The sequence below is a fragment of the Eremomyces bilateralis genome, assembly GCF_010015585.1.
Source record: "Eremomyces bilateralis CBS 781.70 unplaced genomic scaffold P152scaffold_6, whole genome shotgun sequence".
In the NCBI taxonomy this organism is placed as follows: Eukaryota; Fungi; Ascomycota; class Dothideomycetes; order Eremomycetales; family Eremomycetaceae; genus Eremomyces; species Eremomyces bilateralis.
In genome coordinates, this window is record NW_022985072.1 from 330877 (window position 1) to 353140 (window position 22264).

General features: G+C 53.2%; 7 protein-coding genes across 7 annotated transcripts in view; 4 read left to right on the forward strand and 3 right to left on the reverse strand.

Annotated features, from left to right (window-relative positions):
• P152DRAFT_448111 (uncharacterized protein) overlaps positions 1-457 on the forward strand; it is a gene marked incomplete at both ends in the record, with an annotated part of 1652 nt that extends 1195 nt beyond the window's left edge. Inside the window, one exon of the mRNA XM_033678036.1 lies at positions 53-457. Coding sequence (XP_033535327.1) covers positions 53-457 — 405 coding nt within the window. The remainder of the gene's footprint in view (positions 1-52) is intronic.
• Positions 458-1882: 1425 nt separating this feature from the next.
• P152DRAFT_465564 (WD40 repeat-like protein) lies at positions 1883-3409 on the reverse strand (the record flags this gene model as incomplete). The annotated part of the gene is made up of 5 exons (XM_033680638.1): positions 1883-2066; positions 2121-3065; positions 3114-3167; positions 3227-3341; positions 3391-3409. 5 exons carry the CDS (start codon positions 3407-3409, stop codon positions 1883-1885), a joined length of 1317 nt encoding a protein of 438 aa, XP_033535328.1.
• A 3000-nt stretch (positions 3410-6409) lies between these two features.
• P152DRAFT_465549 (uncharacterized protein) lies at positions 6410-9491 on the forward strand (the record flags this gene model as incomplete). Its single annotated transcript, XM_033680636.1, has 2 exons — positions 6410-8077; positions 9456-9491. The coding sequence occupies 2 exons, from the start codon at positions 6410-6412 to the stop codon at positions 9489-9491; spliced, it is 1704 nt and encodes a 567-aa protein (XP_033535329.1).
• A 6-nt stretch (positions 9492-9497) lies between these two features.
• On the forward strand, positions 9498-14280 carry P152DRAFT_289178 (uncharacterized protein). Its single transcript, XM_033674999.1, has 2 exons — positions 9498-13923; positions 13978-14280. Exons 1-2 carry the CDS (start codon positions 9784-9786, stop codon positions 14062-14064), a joined length of 4227 nt encoding a protein of 1408 aa, XP_033535330.1. The 5' UTR covers positions 9498-9783; the 3' UTR covers positions 14065-14280.
• On the reverse strand, positions 14182-15765 carry P152DRAFT_513093 (Clavaminate synthase-like protein). The gene is made up of 3 exons (XM_033682784.1): positions 15669-15765; positions 15439-15591; positions 14182-15376 (listed from the first exon to the last, which is right to left on the reverse strand). Exons 1-3 carry the CDS (start codon positions 15721-15723, stop codon positions 14493-14495), a joined length of 1092 nt encoding a protein of 363 aa, XP_033535331.1. The 5' UTR covers positions 15724-15765; the 3' UTR covers positions 14182-14492.
• A 368-nt stretch (positions 15766-16133) lies between these two features.
• P152DRAFT_472523 (uncharacterized protein) lies at positions 16134-18785 on the forward strand (the record flags this gene model as incomplete). Its single annotated transcript, XM_033681158.1, has 1 exon — positions 16134-18785. One exon carries the CDS (start codon positions 16134-16136, stop codon positions 18783-18785), a length of 2652 nt encoding a protein of 883 aa, XP_033535332.1.
• Positions 18786-21749: 2964 nt separating this feature from the next.
• Positions 21750-22186, reverse strand: P152DRAFT_472524 (uncharacterized protein; the record flags this gene model as incomplete). Its single annotated transcript, XM_033681159.1, has 3 exons — positions 21750-21770; positions 21820-21859; positions 21921-22186. 3 exons carry the CDS (start codon positions 22184-22186, stop codon positions 21750-21752), a joined length of 327 nt encoding a protein of 108 aa, XP_033535333.1.
• Positions 22187-22264: the final 78 nt, after the last annotated feature.

Genomic DNA, 22264 nt, shown 5'->3' on the forward strand with positions numbered 1-22264 from the left:
CCCACCCCCGAAAAAACCCCGCCGCCAACCTGGTACCTGCCCACAATGCCAGGCCAACCCCGAACAAAAGCGCTTCTGCGAAGAACTCTCCCGCCGCCGCGCCCCGTTGTCCATTCGCGAGATGACCAACCCCTCCGACGTCCCCCCGCACGCGAAGCGCCCGCGCCTGTCCGCCGCCGCCGCGCCACCCCCAGACGCCACCCCTTGCGCCACCGAAACCAAGCGCGGAACGACGCTCGACGGCGACGGCCGCGAGGTGAAGATCACGTGTGCGGAGGCGTTCCAGGTGTTTCAGTCGTATCGGGAGACGGAGATGCGGGAGCGGGAGCGGGAAGAGGAGGAGGAGGAGAAAAGGAAAGGGTTTTCGGCGTTTGAGATTGGGGTGGGGGAGGCGTTGATGGCGATGGCGGCCATGAAGTCGGGGAGGAAGGGGGATGTGGAGATGGGAGATGGGTGAGGGATGGAGGCATGGTATATATACAATAGGTATTAGATGAGGTGCTTTGGGATGGATGGATGGTGCTTCATGTATAATACATGTAGATAACGAATCATACGCATGATGTATTTCGAGTGGATAGAACTGAGGGTCCTTCACCTTTCATGTACTCCTCTTGCCGAAGTGCGAGTTGTATATATACTTTCCAACTCGCGTAATGAAAAAAGGGGGGGGTCAGATTATCCCAAGAGAGGTGACGCCGTATGCTTCAGACCATCAGCTCTGTCTAATTCGGGAAGGCGGTAATTGGGATTTTGATAACCAAAATATGCGCTAGACCATCAACTCTCCTCCTACAAATGGCGAGAATCCGGACCGGTTTACGAATTGCTCTGAATTGATGGAAACACGGTTCTACGTAACACAATCCAACGCCATAAACTCTAACCACCCAATCCTGCTCATCCAACGCGATTCTCCCTCCGCGTCCACGTCCGCGACGACATATCCCCCGACACCCCCACCCTGGCACCAATCACCGGATGCCCCAAGCTCTCCGCTGCCTAATCCACACCATTGAACGTTCATGCAGATTCCGCAGCTCCGCTGGTAGCTATGGGTTTGCTTTGGGAACGGTTTCGGGCCGTGGGATGGTGGGGGAGAAGCCGATTGGCTAGGACTGGGTTCTGGGGACTTTTTTTAGGAGCAGGTGCTGGGGTCGTCTTGGCGGCGAAGGAGACCATTCTGAAGTTTCTGGCGGGGATTTCGACGTTGTTGAAGGCGTCGTGTAAGCAGCGGAGTTCAACGGGGAGGCTACGGTCCGCGGTGGGGATGGATTTGCAAGTGGTGGTAGGGGTGGGGTTGTGGGGTCGTGGGACGGTGCCATGGTCGTGTGTCGAGAGGTAGATGGGGAAATGTGCTCTGAGTGCCGGGATATCGAACGCATTGATGACGAGGAAGGAATATAACTGGATGACGAGGATGCTTCGGGTTTAAGGGGAAGGGGTGAGGGAGGCTTTGATTCGTGTGCGGGTAGAACATAATCCTCCGCGAGGAGCGCACTAGGCAGTATGAGAGGGTCGGGTGAAGAAGACAGAGATTCGTTCCCTCTTTGAAACAGCTGACGGAACGTGTTGCGGAACATCGACTGGAGTGGGATCGCGAGTCGCTGGGTGGGAAACTTGATTGGATTCTGTCGCGGGGGGGTCGGCCGTAAAACCACCATCCCACGACACATCCCACTGTTGCGCCGACGATGCGAAGTGATCAGAGCTAGAAACATCGGTCTCATAACCGGAAACAACGGTCTCGCCCTGCGACACCCGGTCATTCGTACTCTCCTGTTATTTCTTGCCCCCGAAGTTAGTAAAGCGCGACAATTTTTGACGATCGGTTGGTAGGTAATATTATTTTTCATTTGGTTGGTTGAATCTGCTAGGGGTATCAGTGTTGAGTCTCAACTGCTTGGTTTGAGACCTCCGTGTTTTCAGCGTCATGCATGACAAATTTTGACGGCCGGAAGATCTGGAGTTGGTTGTCCTCCGCGCAGGCGGCTAGGAGCCACGGGTCGTTCTTATTCCAGCTGAAGTCCGCGACACGGTTGGTGAAGCCGCCGTGCATGAAGAAGCTGTTGATTCTCTAGTCAGCGATGTGGACTGAAGGGGTGAAGGGGATGACTTACAGCTCCGGGGCCCCGTCTTCCGCTTCTTCTGCAGTTTGCTCATTTCCGATTCGGTTGATATCCCACATGATCAGTCGTCGATCGTCACTACTGCTAGCGAACAGATTAGGCATCACCGGATTCCACTCCAGCTTCATAACTGCATCTTTATGGCCTTCGCAGCACTCGCTCATCTTGTTCAGGTACCGCAGATCCCAGATACCGACCGTGCTGTCTGCCGAGCCGGTCAATACGATCGGATCCCAGGTCGGGTGGAAAGCCAAGCAGTTGATCGGCTTCGCGTGCGCTTCTTTCTTGAAAAGTGCAGGCTTGTCGGCTGACTGTCGGGTGTCAATCACCTGGAATGTCAAGTCGTCCGAGACCGACCCTATCCACGACTTGTGGATCGGGTGGTATTGAACATCGTTGACAGTTGCCGAATGGTTTCGATACGTCGTCTTCGGCTTGATTGTAGAGGCGCCCTTGGTGTAGCCACCTTGCAGGTCCCAAACGCGGACGGTGCTGTCCTCGGTACCCGTCACAAGATGGCCTTCATCATGAGGACTCCAAGCAAGTCCGAACCCTTCCCTTTGGTGCCCGACGAGCTGCAAATCCATTTGGTTTTCTTCGGGAGATTTCGGTTCCAGAGGATGCTTAGTCCGGTCATAGATGAGCGCGCGACCAGTGCTGTCCATCGTAGCGATGATGTTCGCGTTCTGCGGCTGATATCGTGCCTTGTTCACTTCCCCGGGATGGTTCATCTTCTGGATGATGTTGAAGGTGAACGGCTTCCTGGCGTTGCCGTGACCGCCGACTTCCCCGGATTGTTCATTGAAGTCGGTGATGCTTGGCTTGCCGGGTTCCGGGATTTCAGTCTGTGCGATCTGGAGATAGTTATTCGTACCATCCGAGGTGTTTGTGCCGATGAGCATTCGATGCTGGTAGAGTCCATCCCCTCCAGGTGCTCTGGACCGTATTAGATAGTCCTTTGCTTCGATGCCGCATCGAACTTACTCCTTCCTGTCTGGCAGCCATTGTGTGGTAAGAGATGGCCACTCAAGAGCACGGCTGGTGAATTTGTTAGCCTATACTATTCTCGAACTGATATGACTGCTGGGGAAGCTCACGCATAGATGAGGTCATAAAGGAGGACGGAGTTCTTCTTCCATATCTTGTACTCCTCATTGATGATCTTCTGTTCCCGGTATGGATCGTCTCTGATAGAGTTAGGGTCGATCTCCTCTAGAATATGGTCAGGACTAGTCATGTAGATATCGATCGGGATGCGCACCATCATATCCTCCTTCCATGATTGCTATCTGATGTAGAGTATGGGACTGCTCAGGTTTGTGATGCGTTGTGTCGATACAGTGGTGCAGATGTGTAAGTAGGTGGGAGGATGCGATACCGTAGGTAAGCTATTTTAGCAGAGGTTAAAGCGGAGCGAAGGTGGAAATAAGTGCAGTAGGTCTTGGTTGAAGCTGAGGGATGGTGGTGTGGAAGCTCTTTCCAATATTAGAACGCGTTTCTCAACTTTGGACGCGTTCCTCAGATGATTATGGGCACGTGACCCGCCATAGATCTCACAGACCCATTTCCTCATACCATGTTTTATATTATGTTTTATATTATGTAATTATCACGTGCTTTGTGCTGAATGTTTCCCCACCGACCACCCACAAGTCACTCACGTGACCGCCTCTCACCAACTTCACTCAGCTTCATTGCGACAACTTGACTCTTTCCTGGATCAAGGACCTCTGAGTCGAGAATCTACGTCACTATCATAACCGCGCCGCGAGCGCTTAATCGCATCCTACCTCTAGAGGAGTTCACGGCTTGCCACCTTTCCGCGGACTCAATACCCAAGCCTCTCATCATTTGAGGCATCCCATCCACCATCGTTTTTGGCCAAACCACAGCTCCACGTTGATTATTGTTGAGACACAGCCATCATGGGTGTCCCAAAATTCTTTCGCTGGCTCTCGGAGCGGTATCCCACCATCTCACAGCTGATCGCGGAGAACCGAATCCCCGAGTTCGACTGCCTTTATGTATGTCGCCTCACCGTATGGGATGGCCATGACTGACTTGAGGGGACACAGCTCGACATGAATGGAATCATCCATAACTGCACGCACAATGATTCCGACTCGCCAACTTTCCGCATGACGGAAGACAAGATGTTCATCGCGATTTTCAACTACATCGAGCATCTGTTCGGAAAGATCAAGCCTAACAAGCTGTTCTTCATGGCCATCGATGGCGTGGCCCCTCGCGCGAAGATGAACCAGCAGCGTGCTCGCCGATTTCGTACCGCTTTGGACACCGAACTTGCTCGCGAGAAAGCAATCAGAGAGGGTCTAGAGATGCCGACGGAAGAGGCATTCGACAGCAATTGCATTACGCCTGGGACAGAGTTCATGGCAAAGCTTACGCAACAACTCAAATATTTCATCAACAAGAAGGTTTCGGAGGACAAAGACTGGCAAGGCGTCGAGGTCGTCCTTTCTGGTCATGAAGTTCCCGGTGAAGGGGAGCACAAAATCATGGAGTACATCCGACTGGCAAAGTCGCAACCGGACTATGATGCCAATAGACGGCATTGTTTGTATGGTCTTGACGCCGATCTGATCATGCTTGGCTTGTTGAGCCACGATCCGCATTTCTGTCTGCTTCGAGAAGAAGTTACATTTGGCCGGTCGAACCAGAAGAAATCCAAGGAATTGGAGCACCAAAACTTCTTCCTTCTTCACCTCTGCCTTGTTCGCGAATATCTGGAGCTCGAATTTCAGGCTCTGAAAGAGCCCGGAGCATTGTCCTTTAACTTCGACATGGAGCACATTATCGATGATTTCATTCTCATGGCGTTCTTCGTCGGCAACGACTTTTTGCCGAATCTTCCCCATCTTCACATCAACGAAGGTGCACTGTCACTCATGTTCAATGTCTACAAACAAATCCTACCCAAGGCGAAAGGGTACATCAATGAAGGCGGGACTATCAACATGGAGAGACTCCTGCTTCTTCTTGATGAATTGTCCAATGTGGAATATCGGTTCTTCGAGTCGGAAAACTCGGATGCATCGTGGCTGAAAGGAAAGCAGAAGATGACCGAAGAAGAATTTGCGCAGCGCTCCAAGAAGGGTCGGAAACTTGTCATCTCCCCGGAGCAGAAGGTCTTGTTGAAGAAGATCAAGAAGTACGTCATCAGCAGTCAGGAGAATCCAGCGGAAGCTGGCTCCTACGACCTGCCTGCAACTCTTCCTGCACGCGATCGCGAGTTCGTAAAACAACTCGCAGACAGCTTGCACCTGCAATGGACGACTGTGGAGGAGGAATCCGGCGATCGGCATCTGCAGCTCAACCTCCCTCCGAGGCTCGAAGGAGACGAGGATGATGAGGCTGAAGCGGATAATGAGGAAGCATCTCTGGCCCTTTTCAGCGTCTTCCGAAAATACGAAGGCGCGAAAGTCGTGGACATGAGCATGGAAGACAATCAAGCCGAATTGGAGAAGAAATACCAAGAGGAGTTCGTTAAGTGGAAGAATTCTCATTACCAATCCAAATTTGGTTGGGGTCTCGACAATGAGGAAGAGTTGAGGAAGCTTACGGAGAACTATGTTCAAGGACTTCAATGGGTCCTCTTCTACTATTATCGAGGAGTTGCTTCATGGCCGTGGTTTTACGCCTATCATTATGCGCCTATGATTTCGGATGTCAAGAAGGGTCTTGGAGCCGACATGAACTTCAAGCTTGGTCAGCCATTCCGACCTTACCAGCAGCTGATGGGCGTCCTTCCGGATCGCAGCAAGAAGATTGTTCCGGAAGCATATCATGACTTGATGACGAACAAGGATTCTCCTATTATCGATTTCTATCCTCGCGACTTTGAACTGGATATGAACGGAAAGAAGCAGGAGTGGGAAGCGGTGGTTAAAATCCCTTTCATTGATGAGAAACGACTTCTTCCCGCCATGGCAACGAAGGAGAATTTGCTCACTGAGGACGAGCGAGCGAGGAATGGTTTCGGCGTTTCTTTGAAGTTCACTTATAGTCCGGATTTGGACTATGTCTATCCCTCTTCCCTGGCCGGAATCTTCCCGGATTTGGCGCATTGCAAGTGCATTGAAAACATCTTCGAGCTGCCAACGATGGATGGCTTGGAGGTTTATGTCGGCCTGGTTGAAGGCGTTCAGCTAGGAGCCGAGGCGCTTGCTGGGTTCCCGAGCTTGTATACCCTTCCTTGCACCGGTACACTGGGATTCCATGGCATTACCGTGTTTCAACAGGAGTCCCGGAATGAGAGCATGGTGGTTACTGTGTCTGATTCCGACGAACGCGGAAAGGCTTCAACGGCAAAGGAACGCCTTGGGAAGAGCGTATTTATTGGATATCCCTTCCTCCAAGAAGCGAAGGTAGTCAAAGTTACCGATGAACTTTTGAGCTACACCCTGAATGCGAATGGGCAGTTGATGCAGTCTCCACTGAGCCCGAGGGAAATGGAGAATTTCCAGAAGAAGTCGGACAGGGTCGAGGCAATGTACAGCAAGAAGCTGGGCGTCGTCATCGGCCCGGTGGAGTCTATTGTCCATGTGGAACCCCTCCGTGGTCTGAAGAAAACTCCCGATGGGGCTACAGTCAAAGACTACGCCGAGGTTCCAGGCATTGAAACGGAGTATGCGGCCCAAACCGTCGTGGAATCGGTGTTCAGCGAAGATCAGCGATTCCTCGAGAAAGCAGCCGTTCCATTCGAGGAAGAGTTCCCCATCGGTGCCCGCGCTTTCTTCCTTGGCGAGATGGCATACGGCCGACCGCTCGAAGTTGCGAGCCACCTCTCTGCGACCCATGCGGAAGTGCTGGTCCTGACGCAAAAGGGCAAGGAGCAAGAGTTTGGGCGTGACATCGTCCGTATAGCGGAGCAACAAACGAGATACACGCCGTCGTTCGCGGTTGCGCGGATGCTTCATCTTAGTCCCCTGGTGTTGAGCAGGCTGACGTCGGCATTTTCGGTCAACTCCAGTGGACTCCGCCTGAACTTGGGGCTCAACTTGAAGTTCGAGTCCAAGAAGCAAAAGGTCCTTGGATACTCTCGCAAATCAACCTCCGGGTGGGAGTACAGTCCAAAGGCAGTCGAGCTGATCCAGCAATACATGATCCGATTCCCGGAGTTCATAGCTGGAGTGAGTGCGAACCCGAAGGGCGATCTCTACGAGGACACCGACTTCTACCCTCAAGATGTCGCTGCGGCGAAAATGAAAGAGATCGGCCAATGGCTGAAGTCCATTGAAGCCAAGAGCTTTGAACGTGTTTCCCTGGAAGCCGAGCAGCTCGACTCCGATGTTGTGGCACAGATTGAGCAAAAGGCGGACCAGATCAGCCAGAACTCGCCTCCGTTCGAACGGAAGCGCATCAAGAGCGTTCCTCGCAATGCCATCCTCAAGCCATCCGACGCGGAGCAACGCATCGGTCCTCAGCGTTTCCAACTCGGCGATCGTATCGTCTACGTCCTTGACTCCGGTCGTGTCCCCATTGGTCTGAAAGGAACTGTGGTCGGCATGACCCGCACGTCGCGGACGATGTTCCTGGACGTCGTGTTCGATCATACATTCATGTCCGGATCGTCCCTCGGTGAGCGGTGCTCGCCATTCCGCGGATCCACCGTTCCAGCCGAGAGTGTCCTAAATCTCACCGACAAGCAAGCCATCGTTTACACGTCCGCTTCCTCTGCTCGAAATCCAAACCAAGCCGCCGAACCGCTTACGGTGCCTGGCTACTACGGTGCTCCTGCCGCCGCCGGTGGTGCAGGCCAATACCGCGCCGCCCCATCACCCGCGCCGCTTCGCGGATCGTTCCGCGGTGCCTTATCTCGAGGCAACAACGGCACGCCTCGAGGCGGTGCCCGAGGGCAGTTCCAACAATCCCTCCCCTTCCGCACCGCCGAGCAAAACACCCCGCCCGCCAACGAAAACGGCACCGTGTCCAACAGCCGCGGCCGCGCCGGCTACGCCCCCAGAAACTTCCCCAACTCCTCGCCCGCCCACCCCGGCCAAAACGGCCACATCCAGCGTGGCCGCGGCCGCGGCGGGCTCGGCTCGGGGTCCGCGCCGCATGTCAACAACACGCAGGGATTCGTGGTCACGGATTTGGATAACCCGGCGGAGGGCATCGTGCCGAACAATCCGAACTTTCAGCCGCAACAGTATAACTCGGTGCCGCCTCCGTCGACGCTGCATCCGAATCAGGGGCGCGGTCGCGGGGGGTTTGGCGGGGGGAGGGGGAGGGGGTTTAATGGGGGAAGGGGGAGGGGTGGGCCGAGGGGTGGGAGAGGGCGTGGACAGGCGCAGTAGGGTTCCAACTCGGACGCGTTTGAGAACTAGTGGTGGAAATTCTTGCGAAGAGGTGGTTGGCAATGTCTACAGTAGTGAGGCTGGCTCTCATGAACGGTCTACTAGTTAAGGCATATTGAAAGGACTGGCCGACTGCGGATCGAAGACAGTATCGATCGCATGAGTATGTCGTGGGATCGGCGATGCCGACTAAGTCGGTCAGATTCAGAAACTATCGATGTTTCTGCTAATGCCACCGCCACGGAAAATTTGCGAAAATTTGCGAAAAGCGGTAGATCTCGTGATGATACTTCATGCTCTGCTTCGTCTACATGCGCCGAGACTCCGAAGACGGAAGGATTGCCTACTCTCTATCGCAACAGATCTCGAGTCGTTCAACAACTTCACGACCAACCGAGTATAGTCACCCCAAGTGGTCCCGAGTAAGAATGTTCAAAGACGCCGCAATGTCGCCGGTACTCTGTTTCCACTGCATGTCCTGAGCATACCATCCACCTTGAATGTTCGCCAAGACGTCTTCATCCCCATCTCCGCACTCTTCATCGCGCCCATGGTTGTCAGGGCCGATGGCAGCCTTCAACGACAGCTCGCATGTGGTCTGGCGTGAAGATTTGCCTTCGATGACTATGTAGATGATACCTGAATCCATCGACCAAGTAGAATAGGTAGCACGACCGGGAAGACCGGTTCGTTTTAGACAAAACTCGCGGGACAGGTGACCACAGTTGCGTCGATCGAGCTCCAACCTGGCACTCCTTCATTGTACCTCAACCGAACCGCCTTCACCCTCTATGACCACGTTTGTATCCATCTTTTTCCAACTGTATAACGACAAGCGGACCGCAGCGTTGTAGCCAAACGCAGTATTCGCCGCCCCCGACACGAGGGACCATCCGACGATTGACGTCAGAACCGCTAGCCATATTAAGGGACCAAACTCTCCGCACGACCACCCTTCATTATTGCCTGCAGTGAGTGCAGCATGTCGCCCACCTCTTCAATCCAGTACGCCATTATTCAATCTAGCGCAACCCGTGCTTGATAAGGCTTTGGACTATTCGCGAAAGCGGTCGGCCCACCTTCGCTTTCCTGCGTACGACCCGAGCTCCGGTGCGACATCACAACCCGGCCCCGAACCCCCAGTAAAGCGCTGCAAACGCCCTCTCTCGTGGCCTTATATCACCAACGACCTTGAAAATCCATCTCCGCCTGCCTCACTTCCCCCGAGCGCGCACCAGCCGCCCTCGTCCCTATTATTCCCATCCCGCCGCGGACCAAACCCCCTGCGTCCACCCCTCCCGCCGCGCTTCTCCAGCTCGGAGGCGGCTGTGAGGATGCTTAGCAAGACACACGAAGATGAGAGTGTCATAAAGACGGTCACATTAGCCCGCGGCACCTTCAGCGGACAAAGCCCCCCGGGGATCGGCCCGTCGAGTGCTGCGAGGAGCACAACGGATCGGTCGAGCTTCGGAAGCATATCGAAGTCCTCCTCGTCGCCGGAGACTGGAGATGGCGCGCGGACACTTACTCAGATCGGGATACTAGAGTTGATGGAACAGGATACGAGACCGACCTTCGTGGTGGATTTGGCCGAAGCGAGGAACTACAATTCGGGTCCGCTGCACGTCATTTGGGCAAACTCGGCCTTATCAAGAGGTTGCCCGGGACTGCTGGAAGCCGTTTCGGGCGAGCTACGAGAATCGTCAAATGGCAGCGATTTACCTCACCCAAAAGACTTCGGGCAGTTCAAATCATGGACGCTGTCGGCTGTGATGATCGGGGATGGTCTGGATCCTCTGCAGCCAACCATCTATTTCAAAGACATGACATGGTCGTGCTCGACGATTCGGAAACGGTTGCGTGTTGTGAGCGCGCTCAAGGTCTTACCGAGGATACAGTCCAGAGCAGCATCAGCAAGAGTATCGCCAGCGATCGGGCATCATTCTCGTCCTTTTATGGAGCCTCTTCGGAGCATTTCTTCCGCCACCAACTTAACCACCGTCCTCCAATCCGCCGAAGAGCCCCAAGACTACTTCGGTGGTGCAGGCTCTCTAGCAGCTACCGTATGCCTTTCACCACCTCCCTCCGAACCAAAAACATCCTCCCCCCACGAAATACCTAGCTCTATAATCGCCTCGGAGCCTACTTCACAACCTCACTCAACCGCGACCGAAATCTCGAAAAGCCCTCGATCTCCCAGAACGCCTGGTTCCGACAACATACACCCTATCAGGACACTAAAAAACCAGATATCCTCTATCTTCGAGACCCACCCCTCCTTAACGAATGAGTGCGTACTAAGTGCCGCTGCCTCTGCCGATATTGACTCCTTTACTAGCCCCTCGTATGGGACCTTCGGTGCGAACCTCCCCTCCGGTAATCGAGACGATACGAGTGCTCTACAAGACGAAGACAACATTGGCGATATCGGCTTCTTCGACTGGACTCGACTGTCCCCGACAGTGTCACTGCCCACACATATCCAGTTCGCACGCGATCGGGACTGGGCATCCACCAGCCTCGGTCCGATGGACTTTTGGCCACCGGACTTAAGGCAGATGTGCAATCTTATCATGGCAAGCCCTCATCCCGCCGCAATGTATTGGGGAGAAGACCTTGTCGCGATTTATAACGAAGCATACGTCCTACTTGCCGGCCAGAAACACCCGGAATTGATGGGCCAGAGCTATAAAGCCGCCTGGGTCGAGATTTGGGACGAGGTCAAGGATGTTTTCCACAGCGCTCGAGACACCGGGCAAGCGACAATGAAGGACGATGATTGTCTATTTATCATGCGGAATAGCTTTCTAGAGGAGACTTACTTCTCTTGGTCGATCATCCCCATGGTTGGTAGCGATGGGACTGTGACCGGTCTTTACAACCCGGCGTTTGAAAAAACCAGACGAAAAATCGCTGAACGACGCATGTTCACGCTTCGGGAAGTTGGTGAGCGAACGGCGACAGCGAGGGATGTCAAGTCCTTCTGGGGACTGGTTACGGAAGCGCTTGCCACAAACGAACGAGACACGCCATTCGCACTCCTCTACTCCGTTAGCGACGAATCCGATCGAGAGAGTAGTAGCATCCACTCCAACAGCGCCATGGAAGACAAACATTGCTTTCTTGAAGGCGCACTTGGCGTACCAGACGGACATCCGTGCGCTCCGAAACAAATCGAGTTGAAGAGCGGAATGGAGGGGTTTGGGCCATTCTTCCGTGAATGCATGAACACCGACAAGCCTGCTCTACTACACATTGCCTGGGATACGTCGGTGAAGAATGGCGATGGCGCTGAAATTGGCGAAGAGCGGTTTGGAGAAATTCCGGCGGCAACGATGGAAGGGATTCAATGGAGAGGATTTGGCGATCCCTGCCGGTCGGTGGTGGTGTGTCCTGTGCATCCGACGACTGGCGAACTGATCTTGGGCTACCTTGTGCTCGGGGTCAATCCTCGTCGACCGTTCGACGATGATTATAGCCTATTCCTACAGCTTTTGAGTCGACAATTGGCCACTTCTCTGGCTTCGGTTGTCCTTTTCGAAGAAGAGATCAGAAGAGGGAAAAAGGCAGCAAAAATTGCCGCGTTGGATCACATCGAGCTATCCCAACAACTTGCTGCTCGGACACAAGAAGCAAGGGATATCGAGACGAGGTTCACGCGCATGGCGGAGTTCAGTCCTGTGGGACTTTTCATCGCGAACTCCAATGGGAACGTCGTTTACTGCAACGACGCCTGGTTTGAGATCACCAAGGTTCCGAAAGAGGAGGATTGCTTTGATAAGTGGATGGATTCCGTCAAAGAGGAGGACCAGGAACGAATCCGGGGATTATGGAAGCAGCTGGTCGAGAACAAGACGGCTGTCACTGCCGAGTTTCGATTCAAAGCGCCCTGGCAGGACCAGAAGGGCAACACGACGGACGGCACTTGGGTACTATTCAGCGCGTACCCCGAACGATATGCCGCGGATTGCGTGGGATATCCGGCTGGAAGCTTGAAGAGCATCTTCGGTGTGATAACCAACATCAGCCAGCAGAAATGGGCGGAAGATTTCCAGAAGCGCAAGATGGAGGAGGCCGTCGAGCTGAAACGGCAACAGGAGAACTTCATCGACGTGACCAGTCATGAGATGAGGAACCCGCTAAGTGCGATCCTGCAATGCGCCGACGAAATCCAATCAACCTTACATGGTTTCATCGAGCAGGAAGACCGCGTGATGGACAAGCATGTTGTGCAGGACAACATCGATGCGGCGGAGACGATCGCACTTTGCGCCATGCACCAGAAGAGAATTGTGGACGATATCTTGACGTTCTCCCGATTGGACTCTGGATTGCTCATCGTGACTCCTATCGACGTCCAACCGTTAACCATCGCTCAGAAAGCGGTCAAGATGTTCGAAGGCCAGCTACAGAACGCCGACATCCACATGAACTTCATCATCGATCCATCGTACCACAAACTGGGCATCGACTGGGTTAAAATGGACCCCAGCCGCGTCCTCCAAATCTTCATCAACCTCATCACCAACGCCATCAAATTCACATCCGAAGGCCCCCAACGCACCATCACCCTCACCATCGCCGCCACCACCGAGCCGACGCGCGACCGCGGCCGGGAGGTGCCGTCCAAATCCTCCCCTGACTTGCCCACCTGGGTCGATTACTTCCCGACCCGCTCCCAGCGGCCTGACATCACCGACAGCAGCCCGGACTGGGGCACTGGCGCGCCCGTGTACATCCACTTCGCCGTGCAGGACACCGGAAAAGGCCTCACGGAAAACGAGAAGAAGATGCTATTCCTCCGCTTCAGCCAGGCCAGTCCGCGCACGCACGTGCAGTACGGCGGGTCGGGCCTGGGACTCTTCATCTCCCGCGAGCTGACCGAGCTACAGGGCGGCGAGATCGGCGTCGCGAGCGAGGCGGGCAAGGGTAGCACGTTCGCGTTCTACATCAAGGCGCGGCGCTGTGAGAACGCGGTTGAGGAGATGGTCGTTCCGGTGCCGCTGGCGGTCGATCGGGAGGGTAGCCAGTCGAGGGCGGGGAGTCGCGGGCCAGATAGCGGGTCGACGTCGAGAGTGCGGCTGGATGGACTGTCACCCGCGCGGGAGCCGGCGTCGAGGAAGAGCTGGCACGTGCTGATCGTGGAAGATAACCTGGTCAATCAGCGGGTACTGGTTAAGCAGTTGCGAAACAAAGGGCTGGCGATCTCCACGGCGAACCATGGTGGCGAGGGGCTCGAGGTGCTGAAGAAGAGTAAACTTTGGCACAGAAATCGGACGAAGTCCGAGCGGGAAGCGCCGCATATTGATGTGGTGCTCATGGATCAGGAGATGCCGGTCATGGACGGGTTAGAGGCCACGAAAGCGATTCGAGAGTTGGAAAGGAAAGGGGAGCTGCTCGGACATGTGCCGATCATTGCGGTAACGGCAAATGCGAGGAGCGAACAGGTGAAGGCTTTGTTGGATGCGGGATCAGTGAGTCTCCCTTCTTGATACATGGTCGTGTTGCAGTTACTAACCCAAGCGTAGGACGATGTCGTCTCCAAGCCATTCCGGATTCCGGAACTCATACCGAAGATTGAGGAGCTGGCCGACAAGTTTACGAGGGGGGTTTGATTTGGCGCTGCAATCTCATTTATTGGCATCTAAACCATTGGCAAACGAAACATCACGTTGGTTTTGGTCATGTCTTTCCTCGGGTATACATCTACAAGTATGCATATGGACGGCGTTATTGGGCTTCTGATACCAGAACAAGATCACGGCGGAATGGAATCTCGGCACGCATCCCGTGCATCTAGCGGATATTTTGTCGGCATTGCCGATTACGGACCCGGCGTACAGGTCTTGGTTATGAACACGATTAGACGAGAATAGATATCCTGAGTGGCATACCCTTTATCTAGGCAGCGTTCCTGCATTCAAAGAGAGAAACTTAGAACCATGTAGCTCCTTTCAGGACAAAGGTCACTCCCCACCAATCAAACATCGTCATCGATTGAACATACGCTCATCCTGTAGAGGTAAATGTTTTGTCTGTGCCCTCAATGATTCCTCTCCACAATCTCCCTCGCAAATTGCGCAAACGTTACCCCCTCATCCACCTCCTCCTCCAAATTCGGCTGCGTAAACACCGCCAACGTATTCCTCGCCACCCTCGCCATCCCCTCCCCTCCCGCCCCCTTCCCCAGCGCCGCCCCCCTCACAAAATGCGGCACCGCTCGAAACTTCCCCTTCGTGATCCGCTCCAGCGCCTCGCCCGTCTGGAACGCCAGACAATCGCGCGGGATTCCGACTTTTGTCGTCTGCCCCGTGCGAGAGCGGATGTACAGCCCCGCGCGGGGGTCGGGGGAAGCGGGAAGTTCAGGGAGGACGGGAACGGCGCTGCTGGGGGAGAGGGTGGGTGGGCTGGCGGATTCGTCGATGAACATGGCGGAGGTGAGGCCGGTGAGGCAGCCATGGTCGAGGTGGGTGGCGCACCAGTCGTCTTCGTCGTTGCCTGTGACGTCTCCGGTGTTCGCACCGCTGGAAGATGAAGGAGGGAAGTAGTGCAGTAACCGTGCCTTGGTGCTAACGCTCGTTTTCACGACGTGCGCCAGGTATCCCTTTTTATACCCATCGATCTTCGCTTCGGCATATTGGTCACAAGCGCGGGCGACCAGCACGGCGACGTCGATAATCAAGTCGCACAGTTCGTGAAAGGTCGCCTCGAAAGCTTCGAGGATTGCTTCCGATGGCCAGACATTTGGCGCGGTGTACTCGGGGAACCCTGGGAATTTCTTCTCCAGATCAGCGCGCGCAGTATCGAAGCCGGAAGCACAGTTCACGTAGTAGGATCCCTTCAGCGTGTCATATTTGCCGTCTTTGAGCGTCTCCTTTCCGCAGGACCAGCCGACGAGATAGTGGGATTGTGGGGATTCAAGCTTCGCTAGGGTACCGTCAGTTCACAATTATGGTTCATCAATTTAGTATTTATTTGTCTAAACTCACACAATTCTTCGGCTGGTAAATTCGCCAAATATGAAGCGTACGACAGCAACTTCGCCCGCAACTCCGCAAATTTCGTCGGAAGATGTTTTACCACGATAATCCCTAACGATGAGGGCCCAAAGGCATCCTCAAGGCTATCGAAAGACACAACCCCTACATGACCACAACTAATTAACCATCATGATCAGTTTCCTCATCAGGAGATCGGAGTTAGCGATGAGGCGCCCTACCTTGCTCGAGCTCCGAGAGGCTCACGGCCACTGCCTGCTGTGCTGAGTCCTGCATGGCTGAAGGCTACTGGTAACGTCGGCGATTGTGATTTGATGGCGAGAGAGAAATGCGACCCAGAGTCATTAACATTATTACGAGGCCTGACGCGTTTCCGGTGCGATCAAGTGTGCGGGGCAATGGAATCGGCATGCTGATGACGCGGCGGTGGTGATGCCTCCGAAAGCCGACGACATGGATGATACGGCCGCAGCCACCACTAGTATAGCCTCCATCGGGATGTGGAAGAGCTGTCCTTTTCTTTTCAGGACATAATATAGCTGTGAGGATAAGCGGACCTATAGTCTTTTTCTCTTTTATTCCGGGGTTGCCTTTTATTTCACCATCGAGTCTACTCTGCAAATGCGTAATCATACCGCGTCAGCTCCTACTCCCTCATAGAGTTGAGCGACCATATATCCCCAGCCATGGAGAAGTCTACGCCCACCGAATCCCGCAATCCGGATCATTTTATCCTAGACGATCATGATTCTGACTACGAGTCACACTATTCACCGATGTTGACCCCACAGAGCAGTCAGTTAGGGGAAGTTCCCGACCTCCCTCCTTCATATGAACAGGCACAGGCAGAGTTGGAGCAACAGGCTTCGAATCTACAAGTGTATCGAGTGGTGCTTCAAGATGGATCTCAACACGCAGCCCGTGGAGAACATGATCCTTCGAATGAACATCTCCATGTCGCAAACGGTGTAAGAAGCGGCACGACAGCGCCGATTCCGGTGCTATCAGGTCCCCAAAGGGACAGCACAGCGGCTCCAATTCCCGCGGCTGGGAACCACAGCCCAGAGAACCCGCAGGGACAAGGAGATGTTAGACCTCCTGCTAGCCTTCTGGATACCGCATTGTCTTTCGCTCAGCACACCCCAAGCGAGGATACACGTTTCGCCCCGAGGCTTTCTCAACCGGTCGTTATACCGCAACTCATTCTCCCTCACACTTCCACCTCTGATAATGGAGGCTTACCTACCTTTGCACGCGCATACTCCAAACCTCTCCACGCTCACGATATCTCCCCTCAAGACTTTGTTGCATTCCTGGATGGCCTAAATGCACTTGCAAAGGCGCCTATCAATGGCGAGGTGGTTCGAGACTTCCTCTATAGGGCCAATACGATGTTCTTCGTACCCCGTGGATTGCACGTCCGTATCTCTGCGCTTGGCGAGCTCATCGCATTGTTGAATAGAGGTTCAGGGGCTCGAGGAAATGTTGATGAGTTGATGGCAAAGCTCATGCAGGAGGAGGAGGATATCCGAGCTTCCCTTACACCTGGTGCGGACGGGACAGGATCTGCCGATGGCATTACCAACGCCGTAAAGCTGTCGAGAACCCTCGAGCCGCTTGCTGCGACGCTGCTCTTTGAAGTCCCAGAAGCGGGGGCTGCAGCTGTTGCGCTCAGGGCGATGATTGATAGGATGGGTACTCTGAGCTTAGGAAACGAAGCCGCAAGCCCGAACGGAGGGAATGCATCCCGAGAGGAGCGACCGGTCACAGTCCATGAACTGTCCAATGACGCAGCGTCAGAGAATACCGGTTTACTATTGGACATCGACCGTCCTTCATCCCCGGTACCAAGCTACCACACAATTCCGACTGAGATGTCTGCTCAGGACTTCTCTACACAACGCCAGCCGCCCTCAGACGAGAAACGACCCATGCCCAACGCCCGCACACAGTCCTGGCAGGAATGGGGCGAAGATATCGGCAAGCGGTGGGGCGACTGGGGCCAAGATGTCGGCAAACGGTGGGGGACGTGGGGTGAGAATTTCGGCGCGAGGGCCGAGTACTTCGGTGACGATATCGGGCGACGAGCGGAGAAATGGGGCGAGGGTGTCGAGAATAAGTTCGCGGGTCCATCTAAGAGAGGGTGCTACGGGAAAGAGAAGGGGAGAGCCGGCTCAGTGCCGTTCGGATCACCGTTCGGCCCAGGTCATGGACCCTTTGCACGTGGTGGACCCTTTCCACACGGTGGTGGACCCTTTCCACACGGTGGTGGACCCTTTACACGCAGTGATGGCCCATTTGGACGACCACATGGGCAGGGTGGGTGTGGTTCTCGTCCATGGAGTGGTGCCGGATATGGAGGAAGAGCTTTTGGAGGTCGACGGGGCAGCTGGGGTGGTCAAGGGCGAAGGCGAGGATGGAACCAGCATGACCGCGATGGCGACGATTCCGGAGATGAATCCGATTCATCCAGCGCATCCAGCTCCAGCTCCTCCTCGGATGGTTCCTCGCGTCGTGATGGTCGCCGAAGCGGTGAGCAACGGGGTCGTCGCAGCTATCATCCTGATCGCGGTGCTGTTCGTGGTGATCATAACCCTCTTGCGTCCCACCCTGCATCGTCTCCCATGCCTGGCGCATTCCCTCCTCATCCGCCTCCGCCACCCATGCCCGCAACGCCAGCTGTGCCTTCATTGCCGGCGCTGCCTTTTGGGCTCACTCGACCGCCCATGCCAGGCTCATTCCCAGCCCCGCCACAACCCCCCTCCCCCCACGGACACGGCCGCCGTGGCCGTCGACGTGACCGCAAGCACAAAGATGCCACTTCCAAATACACCGAGAGGATCACCGCGATTGAAGAAGCCGCCGCCGCCGCACTTGCGGCTGGGATCCCCGACTCGGAAATATATGCGGAGCGCACTAAGGCACTGGAGAAAGCGGCATTGAGGCTCAATAAGCGGATGCGGAAAGAGGTGGGCCATTCGGAAAAGAAGGCGCTGAAAGAGGTGTGGAAGGCGAGGGTGCAAGGGTTGACGAGGGAGGATAAAAAGCGGATGAAGCAGCTATGGAGGGAGCATATGGGGCGGGGGTGGCGGCCGAGGGGGGTTGATGCACGTGATGAAATGGAGGAGATGTGGAAGATTTGGGAGAGAGTGAGGGATGGGGTGGATGGGACGGAGGGGCAGACGCAAGGTATTGAGATTGGGGCGAGGAGCGGTGGTGAACGGGGATCACAAGTGACGCAGGAGGTGGGGATTACTGGAGTCCAGACGGATAAGGGAGTTCATAGGGAAGATAAGGAGTTGATGTGGGTTGTGGTTGAAAACTTGGGGGGTATGTGAGTTAAGGTTGGGGTGGTGATTAATGTCGGAGGGTCCTAACTGATCTTGTACCAACTCAACTTAACTATAAAGAATTTATGAATATCAGCTTAATTAACCGCGACCGTCTTTACTGTGCTGATACGATGGATCTTACCTTCGTCCAATATAAAATATTGCAAATATTGCGGATTACGGATTACCAAGGCTGGTTTTCTTAGGGGCAATTTTCCGTTTTCCTAACCCTAATGCTTTCTAGATATGTAGCTGCAATCCGCGAGAGCGGAAGTAGTGGTTCCCAGCTGTGAACAACAATTGAGGACAAAAATAGGGCTAAAGCCGGCAATCCGCCGTAGCGCTAGCGTGGTTTTCTAAAAGAGAGCTGAGGTTTTCCCTACGGGGGATTTTGTCTATAGAAGCGATACAGCCTGCATGGACTAGAGAAGATTGTATCACTAGATAGGACTGTATCAGGCGCTAAATAGACGAAATAATATATGTAGATGCATTTATCATCCAAAGTCTCATTTAAATAGTGCTCCATACTTCATAGTGATCTGAATTTAGTTTGAATGCTCAGGGGTGCTCAGGCGGAGATTGGTATGACTGAAGAAGCACACGGCGCCTCGCAAAAGGACGTCACCAATCCGATTCAGAGCCCGTCGAAAACCTATCATTTCTCAAGTCTGAATACATCCTCGTATCCAGTGACAACATTTAATCAGCGGAAGAAACCATTGAGGAGTGAGATAGGAGGGGTTCCGCACTGCCCCCACTGAGTTTAGTGGTACCCCTATAGATGGGAAGCCGATGGTATGTAGTTTCTCTAGACATTCAGGGCATGTGAAGAAGTTAAGAATGTTATATCAAAGTTCCGGAATGCAGCACCTGATCCACACAAACGTACAGGTGAATGGTCATGTTGTGGTCAAATTCACTCCATTGACATATGAATTGTGATATTCTCTTCTTCTTTCACCTACCTCTCCCACTAACTTCTTTTGTCCACAGCAAATAAATCCACTCATCATCTCTCTGGGCGGACATCCATAACTCCCAATCATGATGCTTGGATTCATTTTCCCAATACTCATGTGCATCAACTCCACCCTCGAAACTCAAGACACTGGCACGGCGAGAACTGAAAGGAAAAAGGAAGGAAGAAGGCTACAAAACAGAATGGGAGCCAGAGACTTGGACCAGGTACAATGGTGGAGTAAGTAGCAGCAATTTCTCGACACTGGATTTCAGTAACGGTGTTTAAAGGGCAGCTTTATGAAATATGTCAGAGCATCCCATGATGAAATGTTGGGGTAAACAAAGTTGAATGGAACAACCTCATTCACCTTTCCTATTATATGCCTACTGATGTATAAATGTACTCTTCCTTGAAGGCGAGTCCGACTTCAGTTTCTGTTTGTTCCCAAAGATGGGATATCACTGGATGTATGTGGTACATTCTCAGCATTGGTTTATGTGTTGGTCTGGCAGGTGTTACCAGACCTTCCTAACACTACTGTATGAGTAATTATATGAAGCTTGCAACTGGATCCATGTTCTTGATTTCTATTTCTCCTTCTTAGATGCTGATATTTGAGTTCCCTTGTGCAACATCCCCCTTCAAACCTCTGGCTGACCCCTGACACACTCTAACTTGAAACGTACAAGGACAGCCTGCATTTGCCCTTAAAATTCATCATGAGTTCTCTCCCTAGCCTAGCGTCAACACTCTTTAACGTAAGACTGAACGGGGTGGAGGCGGAACTGAATCGACTGAAGAATGCTGCCAAACAAAGTGAGAACTGATGAACTCATATCGTAACTCCATTGCGAAACTAACGAATAAGATGAGAAAAACCGGGCCAAGAATCAGGAAGTACACAAAGTCTATTGCCTGGAACGGCTTGCTCAATATGTCTACGACTGCACCCGCTTTGTGATAGGTCCATGGGAAAATAGTGGACACGCTGGAAAGTACTGGTTCTTAATTCTTTGTCTACCATCTTGATACCGATTGGTATCTGGCTTTCCAAAAACTCAATGGAATTTCCTCCCTTCCGTCCGGATTCAAAACCAAATTTGATAACCTCAAAAATTAGCCCAACTTCTTCTTGGGAAACCATATTGAAGATCATGTGGAAGGACTACATATGCTCTTCCCCACTTGGTATCCGATTGACATCCTCGGCGAAGGCGAGCTCAAGCATCCTCTTTCCCGAGTGCCGCCTGCAAAGCCGCTTCTGTTGATACATAGACTGAAGCACTGCGGAAAACCGTATGCCACTGTGAATGCCTCTGCTAGCTCAGGGGTCCACATGTCTTATGGCGCCCACAATATAGCAATGGATAACTAGGAGGGCGAAAAGGCATGATCCGAAGAGATAGAAATCTTCCTCAAAGTTGAATCTTGAGATATTGGTTTGGTGTGATTGACTGGCTTGGGATACCATACTGAGATGGGGATTCTCGCATGAGTTATTCGTTGAAAGGATGCCAAGAACTCCTTTGATGGGCCAAAGTATATGGATATTGAAAGCAAACGACTCTTGACAAAGGTCCATATTAGGAATTGAAATAAATCAAGTGCGATTGACAACTCCCAACTCACTATTTGCAGTGGGATACGTAATTGGCTTCCGTTTTTTGCAACTCCAGAAACTCTCAGAGCACAGCCTCTTTCCGGGACTTGGCGTAAGCTACTATATACATACGTATCGATTCTTAGTGATCGGTATGCCACGGTATCGTTTCAGCACCTACATCTTTGCAAAATGGGTGCCCTATCGATCATGAACATCACATGGCAATACCAACGAGAAAAAAAAGTATATGCATTAACCGCTAAATGGGGTATCTCTTATCGAATCACTGTCAACTGCCTTCATCTTACGAGTTTGCGTATAAATTTTCTCACGACTGACCGACGTTCTCTCATTGCATCCTTCTTATCTACCATCTCGGCCGCCTCCGCTTCCTCTGTCCGTCTCATGTCGTCTGCGAACTCTCCTGTCAAAAAGTTAGTCGATATCATTCCATCCTGATCATTAGAGAGTACCTTTCGGATGATCAAGAGATAATAGTTGACCCTCAAGCCGCTGGCATTGGTCAGAGGATGGCCCAAGACGAACCTGATAGCCAGCAAGAGCACGCGTATACATCGTTTTAGCCTTATGTACCTCCCCTTTGGCTGCAAAGAGATCGCCGAGATTCCATATAGTGTCAAGGGCTGGTCGGTATCTCGGAAGGGTCTCAGCGTCCAGTGTCTCCTCGAATCCTTGCAGCGCTCGCATGTACATCTCTTCTGATTCCTTTAGGTTCCCTTGGTCAGAGTAGAGGAGACCCAGGTTGTTGACCGTGTCGAGCGTCGAAGTGTGCTTCGGTCCAAGTACCTCCTCGTATCCTTGCAGCGCCCGCATGTACATTTCTTCTGCCTCCTTTAGCTTCCCTTGGTCAGAGTAGAGGAGACCCAGGTTGTTGACCGTGTCGAGCGTCGAAGTGTG

Excerpts from the sequence above, each read along its gene's own strand:
- P152DRAFT_513093 (XM_033682784.1), bottom strand. The coding sequence starts at position 15,723 with ATGCAGGACTCAGCACAGCAGGCAGTGGCCGTGAGCCTCTCGGAGCTC. Across the intron at positions 15,592-15,668 it reads CCTCTCGGAGCTCGAGCAAG|GGGTTGTGTCTTTCGATAGC; the intron begins GTAGGGCGCCTC and ends GTGGTCATGTAG. Across the intron at positions 15,377-15,438 it reads TTTACCAGCCGAAGAATTGT|CGAAGCTTGAATCCCCACAA; the intron begins GTGAGTTTAGAC and ends ACGGTACCCTAG.
- P152DRAFT_289178 (XM_033674999.1), top strand. The coding sequence starts at position 9,784 with ATGCTTAGCAAGACACACGAAGATGAGAGTGTCATAAAGACGGTCACA. Across the intron at positions 13,924-13,977 it reads CTTTGTTGGATGCGGGATCA|GACGATGTCGTCTCCAAGCC; the intron begins GTGAGTCTCCCT and ends ACCCAAGCGTAG.